Source organism: Balaenoptera borealis (assembly GCF_965194805.1).
Source record: "Balaenoptera borealis genome assembly, chromosome: 3".
NCBI lineage: Eukaryota > Metazoa > Chordata > Mammalia > Artiodactyla > Balaenopteridae > Balaenoptera > Balaenoptera borealis.
In genome coordinates, this window is record NC_138866.1 from 65,773,790 (window position 1) to 65,794,921 (window position 21,132).

The 21,132-nt window shown below is 36.4% G+C and overlaps 1 protein-coding gene and 1 long non-coding RNA gene across 10 annotated transcripts in view; one reads left to right on the forward strand and one right to left on the reverse strand.

Moving 5' to 3' along the window:
- Positions 1-21,132, forward strand: part of LOC309625139 — a 479,966-nt gene that overhangs the window by 323,801 nt on the left and 135,033 nt on the right. The window lies entirely within an intron of this gene.
- Positions 1-21,132, reverse strand: part of ARHGAP5 (Rho GTPase activating protein 5) — a 77,855-nt gene that overhangs the window by 33,083 nt on the left and 23,640 nt on the right. For 6 of the 9 annotated variants that reach the window (XR_014242304.1, XR_014242305.1, XR_014242306.1 and 3 more), the window contains exon 3: positions 11,264-11,411. The exons of 2 other annotated variants lie outside the window; for them this stretch is intronic. Coding sequence is in view for 4 of the 7 variants with exons in the window: in XM_082384061.1 (XP_082240187.1) it covers positions 11,264-11,411 (148 nt within the window). In the remaining 3 variants the exon portion in view is untranslated. The remainder of the gene's footprint in view (positions 1-11,263; positions 11,412-21,132) is intronic. One more of the 9 variants, XM_082384062.1, reaches the window with a different exon arrangement.

The window sequence follows — 21,132 nt, forward strand, 5'->3', positions numbered from 1 at the left end:
GTGGTGGGATGAATTGGGAGATTGGGATTGACATATATACACTAATATGTATAAAATAGATAACTAATAAGAACCTGCTGTATAAAAAAATAAAAATAAATAAAACACACACACACACACACACACACAGAATATAACATGTGTTGAGGAGGATGTGGACAAATTTGAACCCTTATACATTGCTGATGGAAATGTAAAATGCAGAAAACAGTTTGACATTTCCTCAAAAAGTTAAATATAGAATTACCATACAACCCACCATTTCACTCCTAAGTATGTAACCAAAAGAACTGAAAACAGGTATTCAAACAAATATTTGTACATGAATGTTCACTGCTGCACTGTTCACAACAGCGAAAGGGTGGAAACAAACCAAATGCCCACCAAGTGAACAAATAAACCAAATGCGGTATATATCCATACAATGACACATGCTATAACAGATGAATCTCAAAAACATTACGTGAAATGACAGAAGCCAGACAAAAGGTCACACATTGTGTGATTCCATTTATATGAACTATCCAGAATAAGTAAAACCATAAAGACAGAAAGTAGGTTTATGGTTGCAGAGGATGGAGCAAGGGGGGAAAAGGGAAGGGAATAACCACTTAATCAGTATAGTTTTCTTTGGGGTGATGAAAATCTTTGGAACTAGATGAAGTGGTGGTTGTACAACATGGTAAATGTACTACATGTCACTGAACTGTACACTTTAAAATGGTTAATTTTATAATATATGAATTTCACCTGAATAAAAATGTAAAAAAAAAAAAGTATTCTAAGTCATCTAACCCTTGTAACTTCAAAGCTGATAACCACGCTTCCTTCTCATTAAAAATTTTTTTCTTAGTGTTTTAGGGCTCCATTCTTTTGTACAGCCTATTTGCAGTGTGACCTTTTCTTCTCACTCTCTATGCTCACCCTGAATTTCATCAGCACATAGTTTACATTAATATCTATACAATGACAATTACCAAAATCTCATCTTAAGATCAAATAACTTTCCAAAGATCCATAGCCATACATTCAACTGAATCTTGAACTTTTAAGGAACCAGGCCACACAGCAGGAGGTGAGCAGCGGGCAAGTGAGGGAAGCTTCATCTGTATTTACTGCAGTGCTGGAGAGCGGCTGCAAATACAGATTTTCACTGGCAGAGAGGTTTGATTGCACAGAGACCATAATAAATCAACTGCTTGCAGAAACGTATCAAAACCCTATCAGTAAAAAAAAAAAAAAAAAAAAAAAAAAAAACCCTATCAGTGAGTGGCAAGTGACCATTAAGCTGCATCTTACACTGTAGACTGGACATAAGCACCACACTTCAGCTGTCATTGTCTCCCAACACCCCCAGATGGGACCATCTAGTTACAGGAAAACAAGCTCAGGGCTCCCATTGATTCTGCGTTATGGTGAGTTGCATGATTATTTCATTATATATTACAATGTAATATTAACAGAAATAAAGTGCACAATAAATGTAATGTGCTTGAATCACCCTGAAACCACCTCCCACACACACATCGTGCCCCTGCCAGTCTGTGGAAAAATTGTCTTCTACAAAACCGATCCCTGGGGCCAAAAAAAAAGTTGGGGACCACTGCCCTACAGGCACCTTGAGATTTAAGATGTACATAATATGAATCTATTATCAAACTGTCAAATCTGCTTTTCATACCATAATTCCTGTTTTCATTAATGGTGTACCACCTATAGTCACCCTAATATAGAATCTGAGAGGCATTTTTGAGACCTCTTTCAACTCCTTATCCATCCTAGTTCCTGAGAGAGGACTATTACTCTTTCTTTTCAATCTCTCTCCACCACACTTTTTGTCTACTTAAAACTTATACTGGGCTTCCCTGGTGGCGCAGTGGTTGAGAATCTGCCTGCCAATGCAGGGGACACGGGTTCGAGCCCTGGTCTGGGAAGATCCCACATGCCGCAGAGCAACTGGGCCCATGAGCCACAATTACTGAGCCTGCGCGTCTGGAGCCTGTGCTCCGCAACAAGAGAGGCCACGATAGTGAGAGGCCCGCGCACAGCGATGAAGAGTGGCCCCCGCTTGCCACAACTAGAGAAAGCCCTCGCACAGAAATGAAGACCCAACACAGCCAAAAATAAATAAATAAATAAATAAATAAATAAATAAATAAATAAAGTAAACAATGCGTTAAAAAAAAAAAAACTTATACTAATATTTCAAGGGTCATTTCCCAACTGGAACTTAGCACAACTTCAACTAAAAACTGTAAAATTTATATGAAACAACAGTTTTCAGACGCTGAACTATAGGCAGCTCAAAACTGATCTGTAAGGAAAAAGAAGCAAATAAATTAAAATGTCTGAATGCCCCAATTTAGTGCCTGGAAACAGATTTTAGATAGCAGTGCAGAGAGGTGGAATCATAATGGCCTACCAGAGTTGAGAATATGGAGACAGGAGTTCAGAAAGGATGAGATGTCTAGAATTTGTGAGGTAGAGTACCAAAAAAAGAGGGAGAGATATATACAGAAAGAGCCTCAGAAATATGCAGAAAAGACACTGGAGTCTTTGGTTGAATACTGCAAGTGTGTGAGAGGAAACTTTCTGAGGACAGGGGCTGAGACTAGTCCAAGTTCTATTCTCAAAATACCTTTTTTTTTTTTTAAGTACTGTTTTCTTTTTTTTAATTGAAGTATAGCTGATTTAAGACCACCTAATATGCAGGGCACTAAGTGAAGTCTTCATACCTTAAAGTAGGTCTAAATAAACACTAGAATAAAAGCTGCCATGGATCTGCCAAAATAAACTTATAAGCAAGCCTAGAAAGGACCAGACTGATACACAAAAGGCTTAACACATGACAAAACAAATCCAACACTCTTTAAAGGAACACTAGAAAATTCACCACTCAAAATGAAAAATTAAAAATGTCTGATGTCAAATCAAAACCGCCAGTCAAAGAAGCAGAAAAACACAACCCATAACCAGGAGAAAAGCCAACAGAAACATAAACAGACCGAGAAATAAAATATGACAGAATCCATAAAACAAGGACCTTAAAACAGCTATTATAAATTTTATAAGTATATTTAAAGATATAAAAGAAAATATCAACATGATATTGATAAATGAAACAAATAAAAAAGAGACTTAAAATGGAACTTCTAGATTTGACCATACAGGAAGAAAATAAAAAATCAGTGAACTAGAAAATATAGCAATGGACACACAGTCTAGGTGAAATGAAACCCAGAAAGAAAAAAAGATTTAAAAAAATGAACAGTCTCAGTAAGCTGCAGAACAATTTTAAGATGTCTAACACCATGTAACTGGAGTCCATAACTGGGAAATAGAACAGGAAAAAATATTCCAATAATGGCCACAAATTTGAAAATTATAAACCATGAGATCTAAGAAGCTCCAGAAACCTCAAGCAGAAGTGTTTTTTTTTTTTTAAAGCACACACTAAAATACATTTTTAATAAAATTGCTAAAAAACTAGAGAGAAAAATGTTAAAAGCAGCTGGGAATCGAGGGAGAAAGGGAAATACATCATATACAGAGGAATACTGGTAAGAATAGTAGCAGATTTCCTTTTAAATATCATGCAGAAGACAACAAGCAGTCTTTAAAAAGCTGAAAAGAAGAGCATCCCTGGTGGCGCAGTGGTTACCCGCCTGCCAATGCAGGGGATACGGGTTCGCACCCTGGTCCAGGAAGATCCCACATGCCGCAGAGCAACGAAGCCCGTGTGCCACAACTACTGAGCCTGCGCTCTAGAGCCCGCAAGCCACAACTACTGAGCCCACGTGCCACAATTACTGAAGCCCGTGCGTCTAGAGCCCATGATCCACAACAAGAGAAGCCACCGCAATGAGAAGCTCACAGACCGCAATGAAGAGTAGCCCCCGCTCGCCACAACTAGAGAAAGCCCGCACATAGCAACGAAGACCCAACGCATCCAAAAATAAATAAATAAAATAAATAAATTTTTTTAAAAAAGCTGAAAAGAAAAACGAAATCCATCAACAGCCTAGAACTATCAGAAGAACAAAGTTGAAGGACTATACTTCTCGATTTCAAAACTTACTAGAAAGCTAAATAATGAAAACAAAGTGGTACTGGCAAAAAAGGATAGGCATAGGGATTTCCCTGGTGGTTCAGTGGTTAAGACTCCATGCTCCCAATGCAGGGGGCCCAGGTTCGATCCCTGGTCAGGTAACTAGATCCCACATGCATGCTGCAACTAAGAGTTCGCATGCCACAACTGAGGAGCCGGCACGCTGCAACTGAGGAGCCAATGAGCCACAACTACGGAGCCCACCTGCCACAACTAAGACTCAGTGCAACCAAATAAATATTAAAAAAAAAAAATGGATAGGCATATAGATCAATGGAATATACGTGGAAGTGCAGAAGTACTCATATTTACAGTCAATTGATTTTCAAAAAGAATGCCAAGGCAATTCAATAAATGGTGCTTGGACAATGGATACGTAGAAGCAAACGAATCAAGCTGGAATCCTTCCTTGTGCCATACACAAAAATTAACTCAAAATGGATCATAGACCTCAATGAAAGAGCTAAAACCAAAAAACTCTTAGAAGAATATATAGGAATAAATCTTTGTGATCTTGGGTTTAGCAAAACCTTCTTAGATATGATACCATGAGCACAATAACAAAATTTTTTAAAAAACTGGATTTCATCAAAATTTTCAACTTTTGTGCTTCAAATGATACCAACAAGGAATCTGGGGAAAAAATTTTTGCAAGTCATATTGAAAGCAACTTGTATCCAGGATATATAAAGAGCTTTTAAACTCAACAGTAAGAGGGCTTCCCTGGTGGCGCAGTGGTTGAGAATCTGCCTGCCAATGCAGGGGACACGGGTTCGAGCCCTGGTCTGGGAGGATCCCACATGCCGCGGAGCAGCTGGGCCCGTGAGCCACAATTACTGAGCCTGCGCGTCTGAAGCCTGTGCTCCGCAAGAAGAGAGGCCGCGATAGTGAGAGGCCCGCGCACCGCGATGAAGAGTGGCCCCCGCTTGCCACAACTAGAGAAAGCCCTCGCACAGAAACGAAGACCCAACACAGCCATAAATAAATAAATAAATAAAAGGCTTTGGGTGCATTCATCTCACAATCAAAAAAAAAAAAAAAAAACAAACTCAACAGTAAGACAAACAACTCAATTTAAAAATGGTAAAGTATCTGAATATATACTTCTCCAAAGAAGATATACAAATGGCCAATAAACACCTGAAAATATGTCCAACATCATTTGTCATCAGGGAAATGCAAATCAAAACCATATGAGATACCATTTCATACCCACTAGGATGGCTATAATCAAAAAATCAGAAAATAAGTGTTAGCAAAGATGTGGAGAAACTGGAACTCTTGCATATTGCTGGTGGGAATGTAAAATGGTGCAGCCACTTTGGAAGACAGTCTGGTAAATTCCTCAAAAGGTTAAACATAGAGCTACTATATGATCTAGAAATTCCACTCTTAGATATATATACTCAAAAGAAGTGAAAAACGTGTCCACACAAAACTTTTACAGGAGGGTTCACAGCAGCAATATTCACAATAGTCAAAAAGTGGCAAACAACACAAATGTTCATCAATGGAAAATTATTCAACAATAAAAATGAATGAAGTACTGACAGATGCTAACACTGATGTTATAAAACACTATGTTAAATCAAAGAAGCCAGTCATAAGAGACCAGAACAGGTAAATCTATAGAGACAGGAAGTTAAGGGAAGGTGGGTGTGGAGAATAGGGAGTGACTGCTTAATGGGTGGGGTTTATTTTGGGGGTGATGAAAATGCTCTAAAATTGAAAGTGCCGATGGCTGCACAACTCTGTGAATATACAAACATACCACTGGATTGTACAATTTAAATGGGTGAATTGTAGAGTATGTGATATCTTTCAAAAACAAGGATAATTATCTGATTTAAGCAAAAATTATGAACATATACTGTGATGTTTAAAACATATTGTAAAATTAAAATGTTTTAACAATTAACAACAAAAGAACAAGGGATAGGAGGGTTAAATGAACTGTTCCAAGGTTCTTAAGCTACATATCATGGTGGTGTAATGTTGTCTGAAGATGAACTGTGATTAAACAAACAGTGATAAAAATCACAAATGCACAACTAACTACAGTTCTGTACCTACACTGTTAGCCACATTTAACATGATTCTGAGGGAGCAGGACTGACCTTATGTACAAGTCCCCTTTTCCCGCAAAAATGAATGAAAAAACAAAGTCAGCATCTTTTAAACCAGTGGCCACATAGTAAAAACTGTACATCATTGTCCATTCATTTAAAAAGCAAAGTCACTAGGATGGTATAAAAGTGATAACTGATGCCTTTTTAACTTTCTGAACTTTTTATTATTTCAAATTCTACAGCACCACTAAAAAATCCTAACAGATAAGTATAACTAATAACCCTGACATTGGAGTTAAAATAGAATAAAAAATATTCACTTAATCCAAAAGAAGGCAGGAAAAGAAGAGAAAAGGAATAATGTTCACATGAGACAAAAAGAAAATAAAAACAAGATGGCAGACTTAAAACCAGTTATGTTGATTATTACATGAAAAGCCAATGACCTAATAAATGCTCCAATTAAAAGAAGTGGATTGTCAGATTCAGATATGCTATCCACAAGAAATTACGTTAAATATAAAGATACAAATGAAAGGATGAAAAAAGATATACCACATAGACACTACTCAAAAGAAAATACCATTGGCTATGTTAATTTTAGACGAATGAGGCTTCAGAACAAGGAGAATGCTTCATAATGATAATACGTCAGTTCATAAAAAAAGACATAATCCTAAATGTATGTGCAACTAAAAGAATTTCAAAACACATGAAGCAAAAACTAATACAACTGAAAGGAGAAACAGACAAATCTCAATCATGATTTCAGATTTCAATAGTACTCAATTAAAAAAGCAAGTCAACAAGAAAATCAGTAAGGATAGCCAAGACTTGACGAATACTCTCAAGAACTTGACCTGACATTTATAGAACCCTTCACCCAACAGCTTAAAAAACATTCTGCTGAAGGCTCCATGGAACATTCTTCAAAACAGACCATATTCTGGGCTATAAATAACAAGTCTCAATAAACTTACACTGAAATCAAACTGTTTTCCAACTACAATAGAATTAAACTAGAAATGAATAACAGAAAGATATCTGGAAAACATTTAGAAATAAAACACTTTTAATAATCAATGAGTTAAATTAAAAAGTCAAAAGGGAAATTACAAAGTATTTTGAACTGAATGAAAATGGAAACAACATATCAAGATCAGTGGCACACAGCTAAAATAATGTTTACAGGAAATTTTTAAACATTAAACATTATAGTAGAAGACTGGTCAAAATCATTATCTAGCTTCCATTTTAAGAAACTATAAAGAAACAAATGAAAGCAGAAAGAAGGAAAACAGAAAAAAGTAGAATTCAATGAACTCAGAAATGGACAAGAGAGGAAAATCAATAAAACCAAAAGTTGGTTCTTTGAAAGATCAATAAAATTGATAAACCTCTCTCAAGAGGACAAAAAAAAAATCAGTAATGCCAAAAACAAAAGAGAAGACAGATGCTACAGACATTAAAAATATGATAAGGAATTTTATAAACCACCTCTGCCAACTTGAATGAAATGGACAAACTCCTTGAAAGACACAAACAATCAATGCTTACTGAAGAAACTGAAAATCTGTACAGTCCTGTATCTATTAAAGGAATTTAATGTATAGTTAAAAGCCTCCTCACAAACAAGATTCCAGGTCCAAACAGTTTCCTCGGTGAACTCTACAGAAATTTAATAAAGAAATATTACCATTTTATACAAACTTTTCCAGAAAATAGACTCAGCCTATGATGCCAGGTTTACCCTGATAGTAAAACCAGACAAAGACACTGCAAGAAAAGAAAACTATAGGCCAATATTTCTTAGAATGCAGAAATCCTTAACATTTTAGCAAACTGGATCCAGCGATAAAACATTATGACCAAGTGGTGTATGACTAACCCAGGAACGCAAGGTTAGTTTAAAAATCAACATTTAAAAATCAATTAATGGGGTTTCCCTGGTGGCACAGTGGTTAAGATTCCACCTGCCAATACAGGGCACACGGGTTCGTGCCCTGGCCCGGGAAGATCCCACATGCCGCGGAGCAACTAAGCCCGTGCGCCACAACTACTGAGCCTGCGCTCTAGAGCCCATGAGTCACAACTACTGAAGCCTGCGTGCCTAGAGCCTGTGCTCCGCAATAAGAGAAGCCACGACAATGAGAAGCTTGTGCACAGCAACGAAGACCCAATGAAGACCCCACAGCCGAAAAAAAAACCTCAAAAAAAAAATCAATTAATATAATTCACCACATAAACAGACTTTAGTAAGAACTCTATGATCATATCAACAGAAGCAGAAAAGCCACATGACAAAATCAACATCCGTTTTGGATAAAAATGCAGCAAACTAAGAATAGAAGGATTGGGACTTTCCTGGTGGTTCAGTGGTAAAGAATCCACCTTCCAATGCAGGGAACGCGGGTTCAATCCCTGGTCAGGCAACTAAGATCCCCCATGCCGCAGGGCAACTAAAGCCCACGTGCCACAACTACTGAGCTCATGTGCCTCAACTAGAGCCCGCGTGCTGCAAACTACAGAGTCCTGGCGCTCTGGAACCTGCACACCACAACTAGAGAAGAGAAAACCTACACGCCACAACTAGAGAGAAGCCCAGGCATCACAATGAAGAGCCCGAGCACCGCGACGAGAAAGATCCCGCGTACCTCAACGAAGACCCCACGTGCCGCAACTAAAACCCGACGCAGACTAAAATAAATAAATAAATAAATAATAAATCTTAAAAAATTAAAAGAGCCAGTGCTTTCTTTAGAAAAACAGAATAGAAGGATACTTTTCAACCTGATAAAGAATATCTACAGGGCTTCCCTGGTGGCGCAGTGGTTGAGAATCTGCCTGCCAATGCAGGGGACACGGGTTCGAGCCCTGGTCTGGGAAGATCCCACATGCCGCGGAGCAACTGGGCCCGTGAGCCACAATTACTGAGCCTGCGCGTCTGGAGCCTGTGCTCCGCAACAAGAGAGGCCACGATGGTGAGAGGCCCGCGCACCGCGATGAAGAGTGGTCCCCACTTGCCGCAACTAGAGAAAGCCCTCGCACAGAAACGAAGACTCAACACAGTCATAAATAAATAAATAAATAAATAAATAAAAGAACGTGAATTTCTTAAAAAAAAAAAAAAAAAGAATATCTACAAAAAACTAAGAGCTAACATCATACGTGACAAAAGACTAGATGCTTTTTGAGGTGATAAAAATGTTCTATATCTTGATTGTGGTGGTGCTTATATGACTAGAGTTATTAAAACTCATACTGTATAATTAAAATTGGTAAATTTTATTGCATGTAAGTTATAACAGTAAAGCTGATTTTAAAAACTTCCACCGTATTTTCTTCAGGGTTGTTTAAAAGAAGGTTAGTCCTCTAAACAAGGGTGTTGATTATATTTATGTTACAAGTTAAACCTTAAATATGGAGATGGCTGCTCCAGTCCATAATGAGAATCTGCTATTCAATTCTTAAACAACTGAGAATTTCTGCTAAAATGGATTAGCATTAATCAGTAACAAAATGATACATACTACTACATCAACAAAAGAACTAGCTTTAATCTTTATATAAGTATTCTTATGGTCTTATGGTACCTAAGTATACTTCTAACAAAGCACTTAAATATATAAATTACCTGCCAGTTGACTGAACTAATTCAAATGTTGCTAAGAATTGAACTAGAATTTTCATTTTATCTTACACTTGGAATTTATTTTCCTCAAGCCAAATCACTCAACTACCACAAAAATATTCAAGAAGTGGGATTTTTTAATTATAAAAATAAATGTACAAAATGCAATCCATTATTACTTTATTGTTATTTTCTAATCACTAAAGAAAAGTCTTTTTGAATTGCTCAGCCATATCCACAAGGCCTAATTATATTACTAGAGAAAATGAGATTTCTTTAACCTCAAAGCAGGTAGCTAACATTATAAGAACCTCTGCATTTCTACTATGCTAAAAATGGACAGAAATACATAAAGAAATTTGCCTAATACTTCTGTTGAAGGAAAAAACAAATGATTGAAGGCATATCCAAATACAGGCTCTATAAATTAAAATTTATTAACTTAAGGGAGAAGATAGGCTATTTCAACTCTAATACCAGTGGATAACAGGTATTGCCCCATATTCCACTCGTTATTAAAACTGAAAGTTAGCACTTCTCACCAGACAACCTAATATGTACGTATAGAACTTAACTGACAGTCAAGATGAAATGGTATGGCGTACATACACCTAAGTAAAAATAAGCTTGATTTTTTGGATAGGACATGGGCATCCTAACTTGTTTATTCTTTAAACAATACTTGTTTATCAAAAGAGGTCATTAAGAATAAATAAAGCTAAAATGAAATTAGCTCATGTTTTCAAACCATTAAATTTTGGAGTCCATTCAAATCACTCAAGTTTCATGGTTAACTTGTATTCATTTTAAATGCACATAAACATAATATTCTGCCTTTATTACCCGACTCTGACTAGTCCAACCCTCAGTAATGGTTTCATCAGACAAAGTAAACATAAGAGCAGGCTTGTTTTTAAAACAGTGAGGATATCTACACACTCCTTACAAATACAACTCAAACCATACAAACCATATTAAGCTGGTGCTGCTGAATAAATAGTAACATCACGAACAAGCTACCTCTTGCACATTCACAAATATTGCTATGAATTTGTAAAAGAAAAATTCACGTGTAAAATGAGTTAAAAAATAGTATTAGACTTAAAATGTTGCAGACATTCAAATTATTGATTTAAATCATATCTATGATTAAACAGTAGCATAATTTAATAACTGAGTTATTCTAAATTCCAGAACAAGGTAAGTTTAACATTTTAGTATTTGACTTAGCCATTTAATAAAGAGAAGTCCAACAAAAGCATGACTGGCTAATAACAAAACTGCTTTCAAATATCAGATGGTTACATCTAGAATTAATACTCAAGATAATCAATCCTAATGTGAACGATACACCTCTTTCAAATTTTAGCTTGAATCAGGAACATTTGACAAACTATTGGTGTAGCAAAAGTGAAATTTTATATCAAACCTCTTGCAATGATACTTCTATCCTACCTGTATCTTCAATAAATTCCACACATTTTTCAACAAATAGTGGTATGGGCTTCTCAGCTGTAACCAGATCCTGGAGGGGCATCCCAAAGTAATTACTTTCCCAATTTCTACGTGTTGGTGGATTGAAGTTCTTAGTTTTCTTTTTCTGCTATAAGAAAACATATTCAAGTTAAAACTATTAAAATTAATTTCCTTCAGAAAAACATTAGTATTAAGCAATGTAAATAAACATTTTGTATCAAAAGATATATTTAAAAGCCATATCCAACCTAAATGTCCATCAATACCGGGTTCATTAAATAAATTCTGCTAGAAGCAGCAACGTGACCAAGAGAAAGAGACAAAAGTGAACAGACAAAAAAATGGCTGAATAGAAGAAACTTTTCCCTTTGGAAAATAATAGAAAACTGGATAGGTAGGGAAATTAGAAAAGATCATTTTTCAATGCCAAGTGAAAAGGAGAAACTAGAAGTAAGCAATGCTCAATGCACAGTTTCAGTGTGGTTTGTTGATTTGGTGCATTTGTTATCTGGTCTTTGGAGAAGTTCCAAGTGAGATTTTTGTGCATAGCTATATTAGTAAGAATATAACATAGCTTTAATTATTGATTATATAATGAAGCTATGCAACTCCATGAGTTTTAATCCCACCATTTTCCCATTTTCTTCCTATCTATTGACTCTATTTCTTAAATATTAAGATAATTTTTATAAAAGAAAGTAACATCCCAGTGGGAAAGGAGATGTTAATTTAGTCTATTAAAAATGTTTTATTAAGCACCCCAAAAAAGATAATTTTTATAAGTAATGGACAAAACATTTTCACAATAATAAAGAAACAAAATTACGTAAGAATTTTCAAAGTTTAATTTCAATCCTGCATTGGGAGAAAATGGGTTCTTAACCAGGGAGTGAACATTTCAAAAACCTAAGGAAATACTGCCTGGAATTCAACCCTTAAGGAGATTCTGAGTCAGTCTTCCTTAAGTAGGGTGTATTTATATTTGTCATAAGTATTGTTACTGACTTACAAATCACATAAAAACATACCATTTCTAATCAGAAAAGTGTGTGTGGGGGCAGGGAAGGGAACACAGGCAGAGCTTTCAATGCTTAAAGCAACAGTCCTCATTTTAATTTTCAGTTCTTTCCAGAGGAGTCTCTCCTTTGGATGGATTGATCTTTCAATGTGTTCTTCCAAGTTCCAAGTTATGCAACTGATACCTTGCATAATCAATCAAGTCCTTTCTTCATTTCAATTTCAGGTTGCTCTACCTAGCAAACTCCCAGATCTCATGAAATCCAACTTCTAAGTCTTCATATATTATCACTCTGATGATACAGATTACATAAACTCTGGTAGGTACAGATTACATACAATATAACTAGTTGTCTGAAATGTTACCAACAAAGCACTGGAATACTTGGTCTGGCTCAAGACCTAGCCCACCAAGTCAAGTAGTGTGGATCCTTCCTTACTCCTTAAACAATCCTTCCACTACCACCACCACCAAAACAGAACAATGTGCAAGAAAGTAGAAATGAAGAGACTGTAATTTCAAAGCTGAGGTAGGGATACAGCGACTGGGTCCTCTTCTTTCTCAGGAGCACTAAGGTGCTTTCCAGCCTGCAAACTACTAGCTGCACCATTTGACTACAAAAGTGAAAACTGAGGCAAAGATGGATGTTTTTGTTTAGAGAGATAATACAGTGGTAAAAAAGATTACACTTAAGCAAATTAATGAAAACAGCAATGCCTAGCCTATGGCAGGAGCAACAGGAATAAAAGATCTTAATCTGCAATGACACCTAAAAAACAAAGTTGTAAGAAAAGTAAGCTAGCTAGTCCTAACTGTTCCAATCAACTCTTAAGAAATTCTCTTTTCATATTACCCTTTAGGAACCAATCTAAACTCTGAATACTTCACTAAAATTGGGGGTAGATTTCTCTGGCTTATGCTCAGGGAATATCCGTCCCCCAAAGTCCATAAAGTTACAAGGGCAAGTTATTTAATTCTGCAGTTACACCAAGATCAGATTACACCAGTAATCTGAGGCAATGAAATGCTAAGTGGCTTATAGCATAGAATTTCTGGCAAAGTATAAACGGATAATTTACTAACATATAGCTGCCCTGACAGTCAAGTTATAGTTCATATATATTGGGGGAAAAAAAGCATAAAAAGCTTATGTGACTTTACCAATTTTTCTACTAATTTACACTGGTGCAAAAGAAAACTCTATGTAGGAAAATAGTTTTGAATTAGACATTCCTATATTAGCTCTTATGATGAATAAAAACATATATAACTTTTTTTCTATAAGTGATAGTTCTTAAGCATAAGAATCACTACAGGGAGTTCTTTAAAAATGTGAATTTTGAAAAACTCTACATTATTCTAACATACAACCCTTAGTTAAGAGTTGCTAATCTATAGCTACAAATTTATACCAATTCAAATTAACTTATATTATTTAAAATCTATTTTGTAAATTAAACTAAGGCTAGATGATTACAACTGCTATAAAATCCCATCAAGGTTCTCTGAAATGCAAGAAAAAGTTGAGGCATATGGTTATTTGGTCATTTATATCTATAGCTTTTGATGAACCAACAGTCAGAAATGGCAGGTCCCAATAAATAATTATGCCAGCAGGAAAACAGGATCTGATTTATGATAATCCAACTTTTGATTCATTACTACATTCATACAAATCTTAATTTCTGCTTAAATACAAATACCCATGGTCTTTTTTTCCTGGCCACTTAGGCAAATCTCATGTCTGCAAAAGCATATCCAGTAAAATAAACATTCTATTTCACAAATAATATAAACAATGTTATCAGTTAAGTATCCAGTGGCTATTAAAAACTATCATTAGTATAAGTAAACAGGACCAGGAAAAGGCATATAAATAGCTCTTTACAGAATCTGCTCTTCCACTTCAGCAATATCAGCAACACAACAAAGGAGAGCATCTAAGCCACATCCTCAAATATTCAATAAATACTATCGATACAATCAATAACACTGAAAAAAACAATACCTCAATTGCTTCATATGTAACCAACAAACAAGAAAAACTTAAGTAGCAAAAAACAGTTGAGGAGGCTTTCAAAGAATAAATCCAGGAAACAAGAAATTTTAGACTTCTCTGTTCTCTTAAATTTATGATGGGATTCTTGAAATAAAAGATTAAAGAAGAAATGAGACAACCAGAGGCAAAATGTAAAGAAAGTGAAAAAAAAAAACCCATTAAAGAAATGAATACCTCTTTAGTAAAAGACTCAATATGATTGAAAAAATCAGAATAAAGTGGAAAAGATCATCAGAGTTCTCTTTTCTACTATATCATTTCTTTGACACACGCCAAAAAATACTTTTGCTCCCATTTTTAAAAGAAGTCTTAATCTTCTTCTCTCTGCTAGCTACTGCTCCAGAATTCTACTCCCTTTTGCAGACCAAACTCTACATAAATCATCTATACTAGCTGTCTCCAATTCCTCTCCTTCCATTCCCTCTTATATGTACTTATATTAGTTTATCACTCTCATCATTCCACTAAATCTGCTCTTATTAAGTTCACGCATGATTGTTTTGCAATAGTCAGTTCTCAGCTCTCATCTTACTTAACTTTTCAGCAGTCACTCTCTTCAGTGAACTTCAGGAGACGACCTCTATTATCTCACTTGTTCTCCCCTTATTAGTCTCCTTAGCTTGTCCCTCCTCGGCAACCTTGTAATACTGTGAATACCCCAGGCCTCAGTCCCTGCCCTTTTTTCTCAATATCTATAATCACCCTCTTGGTAATGTCATCCATATGCTGCTAACCCAAATTAATACCGCCAGCTCAGCTCTTTCTCCTGAACTCCAGACTCATTTGAAACCTTCTACCTGACTCTTCACTTGAATGTCTAAGAGATATTTCTGTCTTAATGTGCAAAACTGAACTCGTGATGATTTCCTTAAAATGAGCTCTATCTTCAGCCTTCTACATCTCAGTTGCTGGCAATTCCATCCTTTCAGCTGCCAGGCTAAAATCTTGGAGTCATTTTTGATCCCTCTTATTTTCTCACACCCGACTTCCAAATCTATGAGATCTTAACCATCTTCACTGCTAATTCCCTGGTCCATACAGCTATCACCATTTCACATATGTAGATTACTGCATTGACTGCTCAATCAATCCTCCCTGCTTCTACCATCATTCTCTACATACCGTTCTCAATAAAGCACCCAGAATGATAGTGACCCACAAATAACAGACTTCAAGGCCATATGTAATCTAGCATGCTTTGAACTCGGCTTCTATATATTCTGACCTCATTTTCCTCTACTTTCTCCATCATTTTACTCCCTTTCCTTACTTCCTTGTGCAAGTAAGTTACACAGCTTACTTGCTTTTTTAGCATGTGACACATGCTCCTAACTTAGGACTTTTGCACTGGCTGTCCCCTTTACCTTCTCAATGAGGCCTACACTGACTAATAAACATTGTAATCTATGGCCTGTCTTTCTCTAAGTACTGCCCAGTACTTCTAATCCCTCTTACACTGCTTTTCCTACCCACAAAACTATATAAATGTTCTCATATATCATCATCATCGTCATTATTATTTTGGTGTACGCCTGCTACAATTTAAGCTCCACACAAGGGCACGGATTTTTATCTGGTTTGTTCATTAACATACTCCAATGCTCTGGAATTCTGCTTGTGAAAAAGAGAAAAGTGCAAAGACAGTCGAGGTCTCTTCTGAAATAATGAATTTAATTTGTAGATTGAATGATCTCACCATGCACCAGGAAAGATAAACAAATAGGAGTAAACCATCAAGTTATAGACACATGCTACTGAACTCAGTAAGCTTCAAAAATCTTAAAAGCATCTAGGCAGAAGAAACCAATGACCAACAAAGGAGGGAAAATATCAGGCTAGCCTCAAAGTTCTCACGAAAACTTGGGAAGTCAGAAGACTCTTCTATGTGAATATTCATGGCAAAAAGATTTGTCAAAGATTCTTTATTTAGCCAATATGTCATCCAAATGTGTGTAACAAGCAACTACAGAATTTTTTAAGTTCTCAAATATGTAATAGTTAATATTTAAATTATAGCACTCTTGAACTGCCTTCTTAAAAATCCTAAACACATAATGAAACATCATCGGGCGGAGACGGGGCATGGAGGATAAATTAAGAGCTTCAGATCAACATATACACACTACTATATAGAAAACAGATAACCAACAAGGACCTACTGTATGGCACAGGGAACTATACTCAATGTTTTGTAATAATCTACAAGGGAAAAGAATCTGAAAAAGAAAAACCAGTAGTTCCTTTATTTCTCTCTCTCTCTTTTTTTGCTGATGAAGAATAAAAATAGATAACAAGAAAAAAGCAAACTAAAAAATAAATGTAAATGGATTAAGATCAAATCAGCTATAAAAGACTCTCAGACTTGGTACAAAACTAAACAGAGGGACTTCCCTGGTGGCACAGTCGTTAAGAATCTGCCTGCCAATGCAGGGGACACAGGTTCGAGCCCTGGTCCGGGAAGGTCCCACATGCCACAGACCAAGTAAGCCCGTGTGCCACAACTACTGAAGCCCATGCGCCTAGAGCCTGTGCTCTGCAACAAGAGAAGCCACCGCAATGAGAAGCTCGCGCACCACAATGAAGAGGAGCCCCCGCTTGCTGCAACTAGAGAAAGCCCTCGCGCAGCAGCGAAGACCCAATGCAGCCAAAAACAAACAAACAAACAAATTTATTTAAAAAAACACAAAAAACAAAAAACTAAACGTGACTAACTAACCACATGCCATTTAAACAGACTCCTAAAAACTGAAAACAAGATGATGGAAAAAGTAATGATTTTTTTTGTTTTTACAAGAGCAAGGTTAACATTGCAGCTGTCTTCAAAGCAAAAAGCTTTGAACTATACAAAAGAGACTCACTTGACAATTATCTAGAATTCAATCCACCAAGTAGCAGAAACAAAGTATAGCAGAAATATGTACCTCTATGGAAACAGAATAAGAAATTTTAAATGATCTCCTTTAGTCCTTGTCAGATCAAGTACACCAAAATTAATGACAATAAAGACGAATTAAGAAGGTTGATTTTAACAGATTTACGTATACTGATATATGTTACAGTTTAAGAACAGGATAAATAGTGTAATTCCATTCCATCAAAATAAATCATTTATGTTAATATTACAGCAAAACTTAAAAAACAAATACCAAACTATTGACAACGATACCCTTAAATTTAGAGCAGGGTAGAGAAAGAAAGAGAAAGAAAAGACTGGGGGGAGGTTATACAGAATTTTCACTGTAAGTTGTACATTTCCTTTTGTAAAGGAAGTACTTTTTGAAAAGATAAAGATCACTTGTGTAACCAGAAAAAAATCAAGATTTAAAAAATTATGTCTATGAGGGACTTCCCTGGTGGCACAGTGGTTAAGAATCCACCTGCCAATGCAGGGGACATGGGTTCAAACCCTGATCCAGGAAGATCCCACATGCCGCGGAGCAACTAAGCCCGTGCACCACAACTACTGAGCCTGCGCTCTGGAGCCCGCGAGCTACAACTACTGAGCCCGCGTGCCACAGCTACTGCAGCACGTGTGCTTAGAGCCCGTGCTCCGCAACAAGAGAAGCCACCACAATGAGAAGCCCACACACCACAACGAAGAGTAGTCCCTGCTTGCCGCAACTAGAGAAAGCCTGCACGCAGCAACGAAGACCCAACACAGCCAAGAACAGATTAATTAATTTAAAAATTTATGTCTATGATATATAAACTTTAATCCTCTTTTCAAAAAGGAAAGAAATAGGCAATCAAATTTCTCCCCAATGGCTTCCAATTTGAGTTTTCTCTGGTCCCGATATATTCTGTCCCACACTCATGAGATTCTCAACATATCACAGCATGTTAAAAAATTCTGAGAAGTTGTGCAATTAAAGAACCTCAACACAGTTGAGTACATACTCATAGAAACTGCATAGAGTACACACACACGCGCGCGTGCGTGCACACACTCACAAGTACAAGCAAACCTGGGGGAATTTAAAGATCTGCGGGTCACATTAATGTCAATACCCTGTTTGTGATATTTTACTAGTTTTGCAAATGTTACCTTTGCGGGAAACTGGGCAAAGGGTGCATGGAATCTCTCTGCATTATTTCTTACAATGGTATGTCCATCTACAATTACCTCAAATTAAAACGATTTTTTTAAAAAAAGGTCATTGCAATAATCCAAGTAAGAAGTTATGATAGCCTCAACTAAGACTGTGACAATGAAATGGAAACAACATGTTTTACAGCAGAATAAAGATCAGAGAAGTAAGATAAATAGCAAGAGCATGTAGCTTTGACCCACAGTACCTCCTTCCTGAAAATACATTCTTACCCAATCATGGTGAGGATAGGGAAGTAATATCTATGACCTGTGAGGAAAAACCTGCCTTTCCTAATGAGCAAGTACAAACAAGCGTTGTATGACTGACTTCTAGAATCTCACAGGAATTTCATTAAAGACCACATTTGGCTACACGGGGTTTCTCAACTTCAGTATTACTGACATTTTGAATTGCAGGGTGTTTAGCAGCATCCCTGGCCTCAATCCAACAGATACCAGTAGCAACTCCTCACCTGACTTGTGACAGCCAAAAATGTCTCCAGGTATTGCCAGATGCTCCCTGCAGGTCAAAATTGACCCTGGTTGAGAACCATTGTGCTAGGCTAATAAAATCAAGGACTAAGAACTCAAGTTTGGGAGATGGCTACAGATATAGCCCTGGGAAGTCTGAGACTTTAACTTAAAAAAAAAAGTCAATACATAATTCAAGATAGAGAATCACTACTGTACGGTACACAAAGATGAATGATAATCATAACTGCCTTCAAAAAGCTTACAATGTAGTAAGAAAAATGAAACTTATTAAACTACAAAGCAATAAATAAATAAAACTACTATAAAGTGATTACTTTATGTGGGAAGAATAAGTATTACACCATAGCATAACACATCAATATAAGAAAGAAGTCTTTAGAGTCAGTACTCCATGAAGGTCTACTTAATCCTTTTTTTTTTTTTTTTTTTTTTTAAATTCTCTAAAAGCTGTTAGGTGCTGGATGTTGTGAATGCTCTTTCAGACCCTTTAACCTAACACTAGGTGAAAAGAGGGAAGAGAAAATAACTGAGGGCAAATAAATGTGGTCTGGGTTCTTGTATACATGTATCAGACAAACTGGTTCCTACACTGATTCATCTCTAAGATGACACCTTCCTATAAAGCATTTCAACATATATTATCTACCTGGCAGGTATTTCATTAATGCCATTAAAAACTTTACTAACAAAATATTAAACCTGGAGTCACCTGGAGAGGGTCTTAGCAAAACATCTAGCTATTCAAGTTAAGGATGAGTAGATTTCTTCCCAACTTCCCTAAAAATATTTTTTCAAGTGTATTCAAATCAAAGTAAGTTTTATATTATACCCAGCATTTCATTCTTAAAACCATTATCTCTCCCTTTGCTTCCCATGTCATCTGTTAGGTTCTTTCTGTCACTCTAAAGATTACCAATCAGAGCATCAGTAAAGAATGAGACAAATTCAAGCGTGTTCTTCTCTTCTCTTACATCAACAGAGGTTCTAGAGTCCATATATACTTTAGAAAGTATATATGATACCCTTAAAATGCCACTAAAATTTTGTGAACGTGCATTTTTCCAGGAAAAATACCCAAACCTTTCCTCAGATTTTCGAAGGCTAAGAACAATTTCCAAAAAGCTCAGAACAACTACACACACATACACAAACAAACATATGCAAGGTGTACCTTTATATGGACAAAGTTAGATACTAACTCAAGATCACTTTTGTCACACCCTTATATTTTGTTGTAAGAACTGTAAAATCAGATATTACTACTTTTAAAAAGCAGTCCTAGGGGCTTCCCTGGTGGCGCAGTGGTTGAGAATCTGCCTGCTAATGCAGGGGACACGGGTTCGAGCCCTGGTCTGGGAAGATCCCACATGCCGCGGAGCAACTAGGCCCATGAGCCACAACTACTGAGCCTGCGTGTCTGGAGCCTGTGCTCTGCAACAAGAGAGGCCACGATAGTGACAGGCCCGCGCACTGCGATGAAGAGTGGCCCCCGCTTGCCGCAACTAGAGAAAGCCCTAGCACAGAAATGAAGACCCAACATAGCAATCAATCAATCAATAAATCTTTAAAAAAAAAAAAAAAAAGAAAAGAAAAGCAGTCCTCCTTCCGCTGAGGTTTCTCTTAACACAGTCATAGATTAAGCCCTATTGAGGACTCTTTCAACACATCAGCTGAGATGACAAGAAAACATTACAGAGCTGAAAATCATAAAACTATACCTATTGTGGAAATAACTCTTCTAGGTTTGAGTGGGATGATCTGTAGTATATACATTTTTGGAGCACATAAAATTGACAACCCTATAAACTCACTTATAAGTCTTGGAATAGTAACAATTGGCCATTGATATAAAATTATAGTAAGAACACAGTATTCTATGTTATAGAGGTAAAGTGCCTCCTTGATATATTAACTAAATACAGTCTAACAATTAATATAATGAATGTGCTGCAGAAGAGTAATTTCAATAATTTGTGCTATGCCAGTTTTTGCTAAACATTCAACATGCTGTTCTGAAAGCTAAGAAAAAACACAAAGTTTGAACAGAAAGCCACACTGAAGACATTTACATTTGCTTTTAAATTAGTGAAAACAACCATACCACTGACATAATCATTTAAATTGAGTCTTATTAAAACACATCAGTCAAAATATACTTTAAAAACTAACCATCTCGTTACATTTCA